The following is a 15,781-nucleotide window of genomic DNA, read 5'->3' as shown; positions in this document are numbered from 1 at the left end:
TAACATGGAGCGCGTACTAATTTAGTGCTTCTATACTTACATAATTAAGCATGTCTTTCAACAGGCAGAATTGATCTCTTGTGAGCCAATACATTCTAGGCAGGAACTCCATAATTTGTAGTTAATCTACAAAAATATAAATTTTTCGGTGCATGAATCATCAAAGACTTCTTCCTAGAGAATTTGGGAAGATACGAGTAGTCTCGATATTATTTCCAAGCCTCTCTACTTTTTATGTCTCAAGATAAGGCTCTTCCTTCTTTTCAGCAGAACCTTTATTGGGATGCCTTGGTGGATACCTATCCTTCAGATCTTCGTCAACAAATATACGATTAGAAATTTATCTAATTTCTCTTCCCAAGGGTGTCTGATCTTGCGAGAGCAATCAAATCACTTTTCAAAGGAGCTATTATGAGATAACTCTATTCCATGGGGTGTGCAGCAGAATTAAGCCACAAAGTCCTGTCGCTTTGCCTCTTACGACATAGCACCAGTACTCTTGGCATTTCTGCACTCAATCCTATCTACCAATGCAAGTTCCTACATGATGCTCCTACAAAGTGATCCTGTTCCAATATCGGTAGTCAAAAACTAAATTCCCACATAAGCTCTTGATATACCTTCGCAGCTCGCACTTACGAAAACACAGGGTTCCCAAAGTGATCTTCCTCAGGTTACAGCATGGTTCTGGGTCAATGCTAAATGGGGCTGAGAAAACCAAGTATACAATAAAGCATGTGAAGATTAAGAAAGAAAATGAACTTACTATTGCCCACAAATCATAGGATAAAAAAGAATTTAAACTCTTTTTGGCAATATTGCTATTTGTAATTGGAAAGATCCCTATGCCCATAATGCAACCAACCCTTCTATACATTATGAAACAACTTCGTTTGATAGAGCTAAGGAGCCACAAAACCCAATGCTTTTTACTCATTTAACCAATACATATCCAAACATAGCATATCTTACAATTAGTCCAAACCAGCAAGGCACTTGGGGAGAGCACTTTCTTCCTTGTACGATGAATAGCGGGGAAAAAACAACTACATGGTGCTCAGCCAAGTGCCTGCATGGATTGGTGACAACAGTTAAGATCATCAATAAAAATAAATAAAAAACAAGGCATCTATCAAAAAACAGTCCTACCTATCTATGAAAAAACACTTCTACCTTTATATTCATCTTGTAAAGATACCACATTCAAAAAAAAGTTTTGGGAAAAGAGAGTTCATGACAGCAGGTGCAGCTAACCACCTTCTTTTGATCAAATAAACTATACATAGAATATCTGTCCCACATTCAATAGATTCTCATGGGGAACATTAAAGATCACGCTGTTTTCCCTGCAGATTTTCTGAAGGAATGCATAAATGTAATCAACAGCGATCTTTTTAATAAGTCCCGATCCCCTTCGAGCCCTCAAAATTGTGTTCCCAAAAATGTGGACCACACCAGCATCCTTGCACCTGTTCAAGAAATCCAATTCTTCCCCCACTGTCTGGCCTGATGACCTTACCAAACTGTTTCCCCTGACTGGGGATTGGGAAGGTATTATAGAATCATGATATGACGAGTAACTTAGATCTATGTTGGAGGAGACTGTGTTGGCATTGTCATTCTCAGTAAAAAGGAAATCAGCAGATTTCTCAGTCTGCTGCCCGCATAAGCTGTACTCATCAGAATCAGAGTAACCTTCCATCATACTTTCAAGACGAACAAAGAGAGAGATGCTATCAAAAAGCATCTTCTCAAAATCATCGTCTTTTTTGTGGAGATCTTTATATCCAAACCTTGCAACACAGCGGAACATGTGGAAATTCTTCGGGCCTATCCTCTTTACAAGAAACCGTTCTTCTAGGGGCACCATGTAGACTGGGAGGTATTTGACGCACACGAAGACGACAACAGAGTGGATGGCAGGGAGGTTGGTGATGAAGTGCGAGAAGATGTGAGGAACACCACTTGCCAGCTCTGTGTACACAAAGCCTATCCCAGGAACCCGGACCAAGCCAAGGCTGGGGCCAAGGCCTAAGATCCAGGCCATTGAGACCCTACTGTGCATCTCAAACTCATACCGCTTCACAGTACCATAGTGCCATGCATACATGAGGAGGAGGAAGGCAGCAGCAATGACCAGTGGAACCCAACCACCTTGGTCTATCTTGAAGAGCACTGCAGAAAAGTATGGCAGCTCCACCAGCAAGGAAAGACCAGTGAAGATGGCAACAAGGATCCAGTGGCTCCGCCATACCAACAGCATTATTGGAACCATAAGAAATGTTGTCACCAGCATAACTATCACCACAGCAGTTCCTGTTCATAAAGTATAGAATTTATTATATATATGAAACAAGCATGAAGAAATTTGATGGAGAGATGCATGTATCAAACACATAGATTCTATTTTGCAATGATCAGTTACAAACCAGATTCTTGCAGAAAACTGAAGAATAATTATGGCACAAAATAGGTTGTCATTTCAAAATCATGAAAAACCAATTTGCTGACACTTTCTGTTCACAGATTTTACAGAATGCAAATCAGATACATAGATCAACTTATAAATGATCGAATTTCAGCAAGGACATATCATGCAGGTGGCAGCATTAAGTCATCAATTATATATTCTGTTCGCAAACATATATCATGGAAATTTTAGGTGCCTACTAAGTTTTTTACAATCAAGAGTTCTTCAGAGTGTCTTCCGTTGATGTTTTCTTTGAAAAAGCCCTCCTGACCCCTGCGATTATGGTATTGTCTTTCGTTATTTTGAGCATGACGTGATACACCCAGGTGAAGTACTTATCTAAGTTGACTTCCACTCCTTATAATTTATCATTTCGCATTGACATTCATGCCCATAAAGAAGACTGATTCTCAGTAAGAGTAAGGAAGGTCTACTATAAAAACCTGAGCTGCCTGGTTTGGGAGTACTGAACCAAATGAGTGCGGAACTGGGTTAGTATGCAAGTCTCGTTCCGGGTGGAGATGGAACTGGTCAAAACAAGTCTAGACCGATTCTGTGCAGTTTGAACTGGTTTTGTCCGGTTCACCCGAGCTAAATCAGTAAATATAAAATCATCCCCACTTCCGGGTCATCCCCCCCTCCTCTCAATAAGGGTGCCAACACCTTAACGGTGTATGTGTCAGTACAAAAGGATATCGTACTGACTCGGTTCCTAATCAGTACAGCACCCTGGTTGTGAGAACCTTGGAAGTCAGCCCAAGATCATGACTGATAGCTAGCCATGATAGAAAAGCAATGTACACCTCTAAGAACAGAAAAATAGGACCTTATTCATGTTCTAGTGGTATCAGGGCCTACAAAATTAGGAGAGAGTATTTTGACAGGTTAATAGATCACAAAGTTCATCTAATTGCTAAAGATTTCACTCAGGAATATGTTGCTTACTATAACTAGATTTTTGCTCAAGTGGCAAAGAATTGACACCAGTGATGCTTTGATTGTCATGACTACAGCTCATGGCCAGCCTCTCTATTAGATAGACATGAAACATACCCCCTATCCCTTGCAACCTCTAGATAATGCTAACTATATCTGATTTGCAATTTTTAGTTTCAAATAAGCTCCACTATGAGGCTTCAGCATTTCCATCACCATCTTAGCTATTGATTTTCTTGTGGTTTACATCTCTTCTAAATGGCACTTGATAAAGGAAGAGAAGCATACCTTTCTCTGATTATTTGTGACTATCTGACTGATACATTCATTTCTACTAATCAAATGAAGATTCAGTTACAGCTTGCTCTCATTACAAGAAATCCCCTTCTGATATCATTACCTAGTAGACTTTTACTGTTTTACTTACCAATCTCTTGGACAAGTAATCATCATGTGTCCATGACATAGATCAAATTTTGAAGGCTCATTTGATCCATTGCCTAACTTTGTTATGCCTTATTGGATACTTTTGATGGATTGTTACTCTCCTTCTCTGTAGACCTTTGTTGACTTTAAGCTAGTAATTCTCCTGACAGGCATTCCACAACCAACTCCAGCCTCTAGCTGATAGATGCTCTCACATATGAAAATGCTAAGAGCATATTATTCTCTTGCTTAGTGCCAAGGCTACAAATGTAAGTGGCCTATGCTTCAGTTTTAGCTTTTTACTTTTAAAGATTTCGTCTCCCTCCAACATTGGTGTTAAACTCACTAATTAGAAGTTATATCAATGTCAAAAGAAATCTTTAAGCGTCCAAGTACTTGACGCACCAGTCCATGCTAAGCTAGGTTGTAACCCATCACATGACAGCAGAGCACATATTTTTTCTTTTGATTTTTAATTCAAAAGATTTTAACCCTTTCATTTTTTTCTTTTAGTTTCAGCAATGTGTGGTAACATGCCTGCACAGCACTGCATGACACATACCTTGCTGGCAGGTGACAAGCAGGTCCACCACCAATGGCTTTAAAACTTGTACAACTAATTGCTATCAAAATGTGGTCCTTGATGAGTGGACAAAACTTGTCGAGATAATTGCAGCACCATCAAACATCTTTGCCTCACACCATTGTGTGCTTCGTGTATCCATTGGTCAAGTCCTGTCTTTAGTCTACATAAAGGGATGCATTACATGCAAAGACCACAGGCTATTCTCAGAAAACATACTGGGTTGTTTCCAAAAAGTTTCCAATGCCAGCATTATGTTTACTGTTGGAAAGAAGATGAATGAAAGCATGAACGATAGTTTTAAAGTGGGTTATGATGTTGAGTTGCTCAGCAACTCGTCATATTACTGCATAGGCCTTTCTTCACAAGTGAAAGTATTTTAAGCTAAGCTGAAAGTACTGCAAGGACAAAAGGTTGGGCCTTAAGAGGGAAGCAAGTTTACTGCATGAGTAACACTTAGATGTGAATATTAAGGTAGAAGTAACATTAGAGGAAGTTTAGGGGCTTCATTAAATTGGGAATTTTAGATGGTATGATCATGTGCAACAGCAAACAGAGGACATATGGCAGGAAGAACGGTTTAAATTTCTGTTGAAAGATCAAAAAGAAAAAAAAATAGAAATCTGCAAGGATTAAAACAAAGGAAAAACAACTCCATAGCAGTTCTAGGGACTAAAGAAATCCTGTATCATGGATAAAAAAACGCGAAGGAAAAAATGATAAGATGATATGGCAAGTATGTCATCAAATTGTAGGAGTGTATATGCAATTGTCAGATTTTGGAGGGGCATATCTGTAGCTTGCAGATTTTATGAGAGGTATATGTGCAAGTTGTACACTTCTCGAGGGATATATGTGCATTTTTCACTTGATGAAGGGATTAACAAGCAAAAAAGCACTTTTTTAAGGATATGTATGCAAAAGTATCCATAACTATCAAACCTATGATGATCAGTCACATGACAAGTCTTCTTAACTATTGTCATCATACTAATTCATGGTAACATCTGACCATATTACAATAAAGCAAATATGTCTTGCAATTAGTGTTGATGTGCATGAAGTTAAGGCCAGCTTACCATATGCATTTCCAATCTGACTTCGATTTTTGAATCCAGCCGTAACAGCTATGCAAAGAACCATAAGGATCCAATTAATATCTGGAATGTATATCTGACCTAGGAACTTTTTTGATGTATGAACAACTTTGACCCTTGGAAAACAGCCAAGTGCAAGAGCTTGTTTGATTATTGAAAATGTTGCAGATATGGTGGCTTGACTAGCAACCACTGCTGCTGCTGTTGCAACAACAAAAGTTGGCCAGTATATAATACCTATAAAGAATAAAAAAGATGTAATCATCCACTCATATTGAAAGCGGGACTTAAAGGGCTCTATGCTGTAGGAGTCAGAAGGGACCTGGAATAGAACGATAAAAAGCATCTAACACATGCCCTCCGTTGCTAACTATGTAAGCAGCTTGTCCAGTGTATGCCAGAAGAAGACAAGGGAACACAATGAGAGTGAAAGCTATCTGCATATAGAGAAACCACATAATCTGAGCAAGTAAATAGGAAGTTGAGACATTGATCATAACTGTGTAAATGGATATACAAACCTGAACAGCTAGGACAGGAAAATGACACAGATCAGCAAATAATGCTTCTGTCCCTGCAAAACAATGTTGCAGGATAATGCAAGTTAGCTTTCAGTACACCAAGAAATATATATATAAAACACTGCAGAAAAATGCATCAGTTCAGAAGAATCTCGCCTGTGATACTAAGCAGAATTCCTCCAAGAGACGTCCAACTATTAGCCTTCCCTCGTCTAAAATACCGATATATATAAACTGGATTGTAAGCCCTGAGAACAGAACTATCATATTTCCATATGTTCAGAGCACCAATAGCACCAATTAGTATAAACCAGAGGAGGACTATGGGAGCGAAAAGCCATCCAACCTTGTCTGTACCATAGTGCTGCATGCTAAATAAACCAACTAATATGACCACAGCAACAAGTATAACCACATCTGAGGCATTGGGATATGAGGAAAAAGAGCAATTAGCCATACATAATTAAAATATCGATAACCCCTCAAAAACCCTCAAATATCAACAGCAATAAACAAAAAGCATAAGACAATTGAAGTCAATTATTTATTTATGTTAAGTTAGGAGGATTTATCATTCAAAAACAAGATTTATCCTCATTCTAGATTAAAATTTTACATTTTAAATGTTGATATTTTCCAGCAGTTGTTTGATAATTAAAAGGAGAAATTCAAAAAATGGAAAATTATTAGAAAATGAAGAGCCAAAAACATGTAGTTGGAAAATTCTACTCAAAGTAGAGATTTCTAATTCCATGATTTTAGGGACTTTAAAAGTCATAATACTAGTGAACACCCAATTGTCTAATATAACTTGTAACTTTCAAACACATAAAAATATCACAAAACCGGATGATTGTTTTTTACATGGAAATGTTACTAGATCTTTTATTTCCAGTCCAGACATACCCCTTTGAAAGGCATTTATAATATGCTCGTGATGGACAATTTTCATGGGACAAACAATCCTCATCATTAAAATCAATAAATGAAAAACATTGGCATCATGCTTAAGAGTATAAGAAACAAAAATGATTTTCTGCAATTTAGAGAATCAAGGGTTCCATGAATTCAAAAGTATGCATCAAAGTAGATATATGCATGGTTGGGGGAAAAAACTATACCATTACTCATCTTGGGATGGTCAATCTTTATTCCACCTGATGCTGAAAGAACTGCAAAAAAGATAAATTTTAAATTTTAAAGCTAGAATTTTACAGAGGTTAACAAAGCACTCACATTCAAGATATATAGAAACATTAATAGTAAGATTGCCTTATATAATTGAAAGTATCCTAGAAAATGCTTGTACAATTGAAGAAGCCCCTTTATGAAATCATACAGATCCAATGGCAACTTTTCAAGCACATGCAATGAACCGTGTTCAGTGAAATGTCTTTCTTTCCCATAACATATTTTTAGTCAACAATAAAATTTTTGATTAATATTATGGAAATGCCTCCACAAAAAATAACATTCGAAACTCAATAGAAAACCTTGCGAGCATGGTATGCTGAACTGGCCCGTACCGGCCGGTTCAACACGTACCGGACCGGTCTAGTCCCTGACCGGTCCGGTACGGCGGTGGAAAATGGTTCCAACCCCTATGGGGCCAGAACCAAGCGGTACGGAGGTGTACTGGTGCGAACCGGATCGGGTCCGACCAGTACAAGCCCGGTACCGCCTTGGTCCGGTTCGCACCGGTACAAGCGCGCTCGTGCGTGCTGGGCAGCCCACCGGCGCGCGTGTGTTATGCGGACCGGTTCGGCACCGGTACGAACTGGTCTAGTAGGCGATCGGTACGCCTATCGGTACCGGTTCAGCGTACCTTGCTTATAAGTTTAGGTTTTGTATGGATGCCTTTTTAATTAAATTATATTTTACTTCTTTTTACTTGTAAGTTTGATCAAAAGAAATATTCAATATTTTATTTAAGTTGTATTTCGTTATAAATAACTCTCTAGGAGATAGTAACCAGAGAAAATAGCAAAACATGAAATTTTACTACTTAAGAGATTTAAGATTTTTTTCAATTATTTCTAAGCCATGCATGCAATATGCACATAAGATTAAAAGTTCCTTTTGCAAAACGGGAACTTCCAATTAAGGTATTTCATCAGTGCATTTGGAACCTATGAAGCATAGAAATGGATACAGGATATGGATATGCCAATACAGTAAAACTTATAAGATACAATATGGAATGGATACATCAAGGAATTATGTATTTCCATTTATACATGCATATGTAGCTATATACACAGGTGTCTATATACGTATTGGAAAAAACATCCATAAAGCATGGTATGTTATGAAAATAACAATCCATACTTCAGATGTTAGCATTAAGTTTTACAAGCTTATCACTTGTCATTATTCAAACCCATAAACCTTGATGCATACTTCATATTTTACATTAAAATCATTTCCTCCAACAACGATGACTCACCATTAAAAATGATTAACATTGAAAGAAAAAAAAAACACCTGCCGTATTTTTGGAAGCATCAAGGCAGCATCTTGAGTGTATCCAAGAAGTATTTGGAATGCCTTCTATTTTAAAATAGAATGTTCAACACAAGTATCAGACATGAGAAATACTCAAATACCCAACAAGTTAATCCGATACATATCCATATGGAAATGGCATGTGGACTCATCCAGGCTTCCTAGATCCAAATACAGCTATACATTGTAAAAAAATACGTGTTGAAACATAAGAAGCCAAAAATCTCATTGGGCATAAAGCCTTGTGCATGAGAGTGAATGCTTTTAAGGTAAAATATGTTAACATTCAGGACTCAGCCCATTATATGGGTCAATGCACAGCACACATAACACCTCAAGTAATTAGCGTGTAACTTCAAAATTACAGTGAAAATATACACCTGACAGCACAACGAAAGATTGGTGTATCATGTATAAGGCTATAAAGCCTACTGGTGACCAGCATGATGCCCCAAGTCTCGATAAAAACTCCCAGGTTTACAAAATATAACATATCGAATCTCCTATTCAAAAAAGAGATCTTATTTGGGAGCAAAAACTTTTCATTAATTGGTGGATCATATACTTCCATCAAATACATGAATTTTAAATCAACAAGTGAATCACACGAATAGAACAATCCAGACAAATTTTAAAACAAATTATATAATAAAATAAATTTCTAATACTAAATCTTTATGGTTGACAAGTATAATAACCAAGGTCCGCCGGATTGACTGTACCGACGTACTGGTAGGCACCGGTATCGATTGGAACCGGTGCTGAACCGGCCAATAGAGCAGACGCGCGCGTGGACAGGAAAAAAAAGAAAACAATGTGGGCGTCCGCGCGCGCACGCAGAAAAAAAAACAACTCGTGTTCGCTCCCATGTCCGCGGACGCGTTAAATGGGCTGCCAGCCCGCGTGGGCGGCTGCCCCGTGCGGGCTGGAGAACCTGGCCGCGGTTCCCCGCTCGCACCCGTGCGGGCGTGCTGCCCCGCGTGGGCACGGTTCCCAGCACGGGGAACCGCGCGCGGATGCTTCCTAGCACGGGGAACCCTATGCAGGCGTGGTTCCCAGCTCGTGGAACCGCTCCTGGGGAACCGCGCGCGAGCGCAGTTCCCATCTCGCGCCCGCGCGAGCACGCGGGAAAGCCGCGCTTGCGAACCGGCCCGGTTCGCACAGGTACCGGCTTGTACCGGTGAGTACCGAGCCGGCACGCACTGGTTCAAGTACGGAACCAATCGGTTCCGACCCAGTTTGGGTCGGAATCGATTTTATATGTTGTACCGTATCGGTACCTATCGGCACCGATTCGGTACGGGCTGAGCCGACCGGTTCCGGTCGGTTCAGCATACCTTGATTATAACCATTTGTTAAGGCACTCTTCCACTATACAGTCACTTGCATATCATGTGATGGTTGACACAACATCTGTCAAACAATATTTCCTTTTAAATAAGCAATGTAAATCTTAAGCGCCCATACACCAGATAACAATGGTGAAAATAATCCAATTCCAAGAATCTAATTGATTGACCATGGATATAGAATGAAAATACGGACAGCTCACAAAAATGATTATTCTGTAATGTTTTATGATATAATAGATCAACATGCTGGTCCTCTACAAACCCACTGATCTAAGAAGATAGACCAACAATAGGTCCATGCTAGATCATCCAAAAGAAAGAGCAAAAATAAAGAGTTACTGCAGCAAAGGAATGAAAATGTTGAATTGGAGACTTGAGATGCATGACTTTTAATTGGTGGACATTTTTGTGAAAACCTTGTGAAGATGCAATGCTAGTTGTGAAGAGCAAAACACTAAAGTAAATGCACCATGTTAGCAAAAATAATAAAAATAATAATAACAATAATGATGATGATAATGAAACCAACGCATCCAATTCTCACAAGGCATGGTACTAAATACATGTGCACTTCCATGATTTACACCCAAGATAGCAAAATCACCCAAAAAGTTGTTGGAGTCTTAATGGCATAGACCCGCAGCATGGATGCAGGAGGCAATAAATGACGGGAGAAGTTAGGGAACCCACAACAGCAGAAGCTTGATAATCATGAAATCTGGAATCAGTATGGAACAGAGATTTGTCTTGACTACCCAAAAGGATGCTCACTTTGTAAGGAGTAAGAGCCAACACAACAATTTATTCAGTCTTTTGCAATAATATGGACTTCCTGTGAACTAAGCACAATGTATAATGCATGTGTTTGCACAGGTTTGTGCAGCACTTACTGTCGGAGAAAAAACTCAAAGAACATGAAGAGATCTTTGACTAAAAATATTGCTGTAATGAGAAATACAAACAACATTTAGGAACAAATCTTTGCAACTAAGGGAGCTGATAAGCTGTTGGATATGGTTACAGAAAAAAATATTGTGAACAAGATCCAGTCTTCCTCAACAAAAAAGAAAAAATATTAACCTAAATTACCATCGTCAGGAGCTTATGTAAATTGATACATGAAGAGAATTACTGGGAGCAAGTTGACTAAAGATGATGTACATAGAAAAATAATACAGTCGAGCTACTAAGCAAAGGAAAAGTAAAACACAGAACAAACTGACCTGATATAGCTGGAGTAAGTATCCCATCTCCAATTGCCATACATGTGCCAACAAGAACAAGAATAAGAAGAGCATTCTTTTTATAAGAATGTGCCTCTAACCATCTCTTGATTTTCGCTGCTAGGGAATTCTCATCATATGTCTGACGACTATATGTTGTTAGTTCTTCATCTGTTCTATGTTGGTTGGGAATAGTATTTATCTTCGCATGGCGGCGAAGTAGTGAGTATAGAGCAAATGTACCACCTGCACATAACAAAGTGACATTCATATCTTTTCAGTATGTATAAGAAGGAAAAGAAAGCAGCTAAAGAAAATAAAGGTTTCATATTTAATAGCCCATTATATTAGTGACAACAATGTACAACATTCAGGTTTACATTATATTTTTTATACAACAAATCAACCGGCAGTCTGCATATATTAGGTTCCACAAATTATGTCAAAACCTATATTTGATAAGCAATCTAAATCTTCATCATCCAGTAAAATAAGGTGCATATCATACTGTATACACATAATGACAAGTATTATGAATAATCAGCACAATGCCAACTGCTTCTGCATGGAAGCTATGACGTCGGAGTTGAAGCATAAGACTCATTGATAGACACTGAAAAATGCCAACTGCAGAGAGAATATTTAAGTGGATTTGTAACCTAAGTTTGCCAAACAGTAGATAGATATAAGTAAGGATATTCACTAAAGGGATCGCCTTGGAGAGAACCTACAGTGAGCATTTAAACTATTATGCGATGTAGCAATCTGAAACAACAGTTCCCAGGCCATGTATAATTTCAATTCTCATAAGAGGCTAAGGACCTTATCCTTGATGGGGTCTCAATATCCAACAAATTAGCAATGAGCCTAATAGGGCTGATTGATGATGATAATCTCTTAGATTGACAAAGGTCATGCAGAAGGAGAAAGGAACTAAACATAGATGATTTTGAAGGAAATGCAAACAAGAATGCCAAAAAAGCTTACTGCAAGCTAGTTCTTGGATAGGAGTTCTATGCTTCTACCTTCTTCTAATCAAGCATAATGATGACTCAATTCCAGAGTTTGTAACCATCATGAAATCCTTTTTGGAGATATTCATTTTCTTGGAGAAACAAATAAGGTATCGAGGCACAGTGACATTTTGATACCATCAGCATTTTTTTTTTTCTTTTGGGTTGGGGGTGGGGGGGGGGAGGCTTCTAGGGCCAAAACAACTTCAATGGATCCCTCATTATCAGATGTTTCTTTGATGCCAAGCTTCACAACAGATTGGACATATTGGTGAGGTGTCGATATGAACTCACAAGATATCATATTTAGAGAAAAAGGGAGAAGCATCAAGACTGCATGAGGTCTCTCCAAGGACCCTCATGTTTATCTATCTATTTCTAAGTCTGTATAAACTTTTCCATATATTTAAGCAGAACAAACCATGAAAACAAAATGGTAGGCATTAGAAGTGTGGATCTTTTGAAGTGTTAGTTATAAGTGTTTTCATAAATATGACATAAAAAGGGGCATTCTAGTGTATGAGGCTTCCACTATTGCAAGGTCTAAGGAGGGTTTGGAGAGGCTATTTCCATATTTTGAACCCGCAACACCCAGGTCATACTATTGCAACCTTACCGTTGTTCCAAGACCTGCCCTCTTTTTGGTAAATATGAACATGTGGCTAAAAATGTGTTTATTGTAAGAAGTGCTACCTATGAGAGCTTGTGGACTTTTCTGAGTGTGAGGTTTGGGCCATCACCAACAAATAAGTTGATCATTGCTACAGCATCCCAATACTTGCTCCTAAAGTTCATGACTTGGGGACAGGATTTATATCCCTAAGTGTCTTGTGATAGCATAAGGGTCTAAGTGCAATATATCAATTTATTAACTATGAAACTTCTTTACATTTAACTACCTCAAAATGTTCTTCATAGTGATACATAATTCACCAAACCAATTGGCATATCTTACCATCACAGCATTAGAATCCTTTTTGCTGTTAATTCATCTGAAATATAGGATTCTTATATCCTTTTGCTCATCATACAATTACTAGACAGATTTTTTCTCTTTTTTATGATGTGTACGTGCGCTTGTAGCATTAATTAATACTGAATATGGTCAAAAAAAATTTGAAATTTCTTTTTTACATTGTTCTTTTTAGATCCAGTTCCGTGATCACCAAACTCTTTTGGGTTACAGTAGTAATGAAATTTGCATCGAAATTTGTTCTAACATCTTAGTTCAATAAGATTGATTTTTTTTCCACATGCATTTAACTGTCTATGCATTACTTGGATGTAGCAAAAATGAACAAAAGAAACTAAAAATGGAGAATGATAGTGGACCTTGACCATTGTCATTTGCTCTCAACACTACGAAGACATATTTAAGGAGTGGGATGAGAGTTAAGGAGTATATGATCAAAGAAAGAGCTCCAATAACATCTTCTGGATCTTTTACCCCTTTAGGAAATGTATTGCAAAAAACATATAGCGGTGATGTGCCCAGGTCTCCAAATACCACACCTAGGCTCTGAAATGCGAGCCTTAAAACTAAAACCAATGAGAATTTCTGCACGGAAGAACAAAGCATGTCAGCATATCGAAGTGTTTTAATGATTAGATCACAAGCATGAGTTTGAGCAAATAAAAATAAAAATAAAATAGAAAAATTAAAACAGTCTCTTAGATCAGCTTGTGTCCTAGAGATTCCACAAGTGTAAGACTATTATGTTTTTCTTCTTATTAGAAATTTTCTTCTCATTAGAAAACAACAAGAAGCTCTCGAACTCAGAAAGGCAATTTTCTGAAGAACTTACAATTTCACATTTCTCAGAAGATCAGAACGTATCAAGCTAAGAAACCGAATAATCATAAATCATGTGAATCATCAAAATGCACCTTGCTAAGTTTTTGCCAAATAATTCATATATCAGTCTTCAACATGGTTTTTAGTGAATTTACAGCATTTAGTTCCATCTCAAACACAGGCTAGCAAATGACTGAAAAAAGAAACATATTAACCAATGACATGACAATCAGTAAGAATGAATTTGCGTTCCTTCACTTCATACTAGAAACAACAAAAAAACCCTAATAACCATGATAGAGATCCAAATCAGATAAGATTTCAGATAGATGATAGCTGTCATGTGTTCTTTAAATTGAATTATAAGATCTGAGTTTATAAATGAAGAGATTCCACTAACAATAGAGGACTATAGAACTGGAATTAAGAAATGGAGAGAAGATAACAAAATATGATGCATCTGAAAGAAAGTGGTCATTCTACTTCTGCCCAATTATTGGAAAATAAGACAGAATCTTGCTGTAAAGAGAAACAGGAAGTACTATAAACTATAGGATGGACTCAAAATGGAAGATTGAAGTAGACCTTTTCTCTGTACATATTTTTAAGCCTACCAGCCTCTTCCTCCATCGGCTGATCGAGGTTTTGATCCAAAACCCACATACTCCCTTTCTTCGTCTCCTCACTCACCATTTCCGACGCCATGGAATCTCAACTCCTTCAGTACACTCTTTTCGATATCTCTGCTCCCCGAAGCGGCCCAAATCAACAACAAATATCTCAATCTCTGATATCAACTCGCTCACACCATAAACAGGCACCAGAACCACATCTGACCTCGTGAGGAGAGAGGTATTTCTGTGGATTTGAGATAGGGTCCAAGCGGCCCAAAAAAAGAGACGTGGGGAGTTGCAACGAATGCCACTGGAAAGCAAGATGCTAAATTTGGCACAGAACCCATTCCCATATAACAAAAGGCATCCGAAGATCCGAACTTTTCCGGGTGAGGAGAAATAAAATCGCTGCAAAACTAAAAATCCACCAAGAAAACACCACCTTCGCTCATTTCCAGAGGCAAAGCCCACGGATTTCCCGAGCTTTGACGCCAGGCAGCTCCAAAAGTCGATCTTTGGCCAGTAATCGGGCGGCAGTTGTCACCAGGGAGGCAGCAAAGACAGAGCAGGATGGACAGGCGCTTGCGGAGCTTGGAGTGCTCGCAGATGGTACCAGGAGAAGCGGGCGTGGTCCCGGGGAGGGGAGAGGCGATAAGGGCGTCGCGTCGCGAGGATTTGTTGGGTTTCGGATCACAGGGAGGGTGTTGATCGAGCGGGGACTCCGGAAGAGAGCGACAAGCGATTTCTACAGCCATGAGAGAGCGGGTTGGGTTTATAGAGCGAGTAGGTGGCGTTTTACTTCTTTCCCTCGACCCGATAGCATCTGGGAAAATTTTAATTAACTTCAAACAGTGGTGGTTGCACAGATCAGTCTAATACTGCGGATTTAACCATATATTGATTAATAAATCATTAGATTCCTAACAAGGATTGTTCTTAGGATATTCTAACAAGATCCCTGCGGAGAAATAATTTATAAAGTTGAAGATTGTTAAGGAGTAATATTTTTTTAAAAAAAAATGGACTTGATGAAAAAAATGAACTTGAGCTCTTAACATAAACAATAGATAAACGTTTGTTTAACCACAAGAAGATGATATATACTCCATGAAATGGCTATCTAGATTCAATCCCATTGAGGTTGTCTCGGGCATAACTTTGTCTCCCTATGGCTTCCATGGATTATACTAAGGTGATGATGTACTATGTTCTTAATTCTTCTTGCTTTTGTTCATATTTTTGGACA

The 15,781-nt window shown here is 38.4% G+C and overlaps 1 protein-coding gene across 5 annotated transcripts; it reads right to left on the bottom strand.

Annotated features, from left to right (window-relative positions):
• Positions 1-907: 907 nt before the first annotated feature.
• LOC103720164 (probable potassium transporter 11) lies at positions 908-15,277 on the bottom strand. Of its 5 annotated transcripts, XR_606092.4 has the most exons (10): positions 14,507-15,276; positions 13,459-13,684; positions 11,114-11,359; positions 7,155-7,205; positions 6,190-6,450; positions 6,034-6,086; positions 5,835-5,949; positions 5,495-5,749; positions 1,174-2,316; positions 908-1,069 (listed from the first exon to the last, which is right to left on the bottom strand). XR_606092.4 is itself a non-coding variant. In XM_008809753.4 (9 exons), the coding sequence occupies exons 1-9, from the start codon at positions 14,624-14,626 to the stop codon at positions 1,277-1,279; spliced, it is 2,331 nt and encodes a 776-aa protein (XP_008807975.1). In that variant the 5' UTR covers positions 14,627-15,277; the 3' UTR covers positions 1,131-1,276. The 5 variants fall into 5 exon arrangements, 4 of the variants coding, with proteins under 4 accessions (XP_008807975.1, XP_008807974.1, XP_008807979.1 ...); XM_008809753.4 differs by lacking the exon at positions 908-1,069 and having other exon boundaries at positions 1,131-2,316; positions 5,495-5,713; positions 14,507-15,277; XM_008809752.4 differs by lacking the exon at positions 908-1,069 and having other exon boundaries at positions 1,131-2,316.
• Between the last annotated feature and the right edge of the window lie 504 nt (positions 15,278-15,781).

This window comes from Phoenix dactylifera, unplaced genomic scaffold, assembly GCF_009389715.1.
Source record: "Phoenix dactylifera cultivar Barhee BC4 unplaced genomic scaffold, palm_55x_up_171113_PBpolish2nd_filt_p 000510F, whole genome shotgun sequence".
Lineage (NCBI taxonomy): Eukaryota > Viridiplantae > Streptophyta > Magnoliopsida > Arecales > Arecaceae > Phoenix > Phoenix dactylifera.
Note: the sequence above shows the minus strand (reverse complement) of the source record. Positions and strands in the feature narration are given on the sequence as shown.

What these genes read in the sequence shown, in the direction of transcription:
- LOC103720164 (XM_008809752.4), bottom strand. Translation starts at nt 14,626, where the DNA reads ATGGCGTCGGAAATGGTGAGTGAGGAGACGAAGAAAGGGAGTATGTGG. An exon ending in ACTTACTCCAGCTATATCAG is followed by an intron (nt 7,206 to 11,113) that starts GTCAGTTTGTTC and finishes TCTTTTTTGCAG; the next exon opens with TTCTTTCAGCATCAGGTGGA. An exon ending in TCAGATTGGAAATGCATATG is followed by an intron (nt 2,317 to 5,494) that starts GTAAGCTGGCCT and finishes CTTTATGAACAG; the next exon opens with GAACTGCTGTGGTGATAGTT.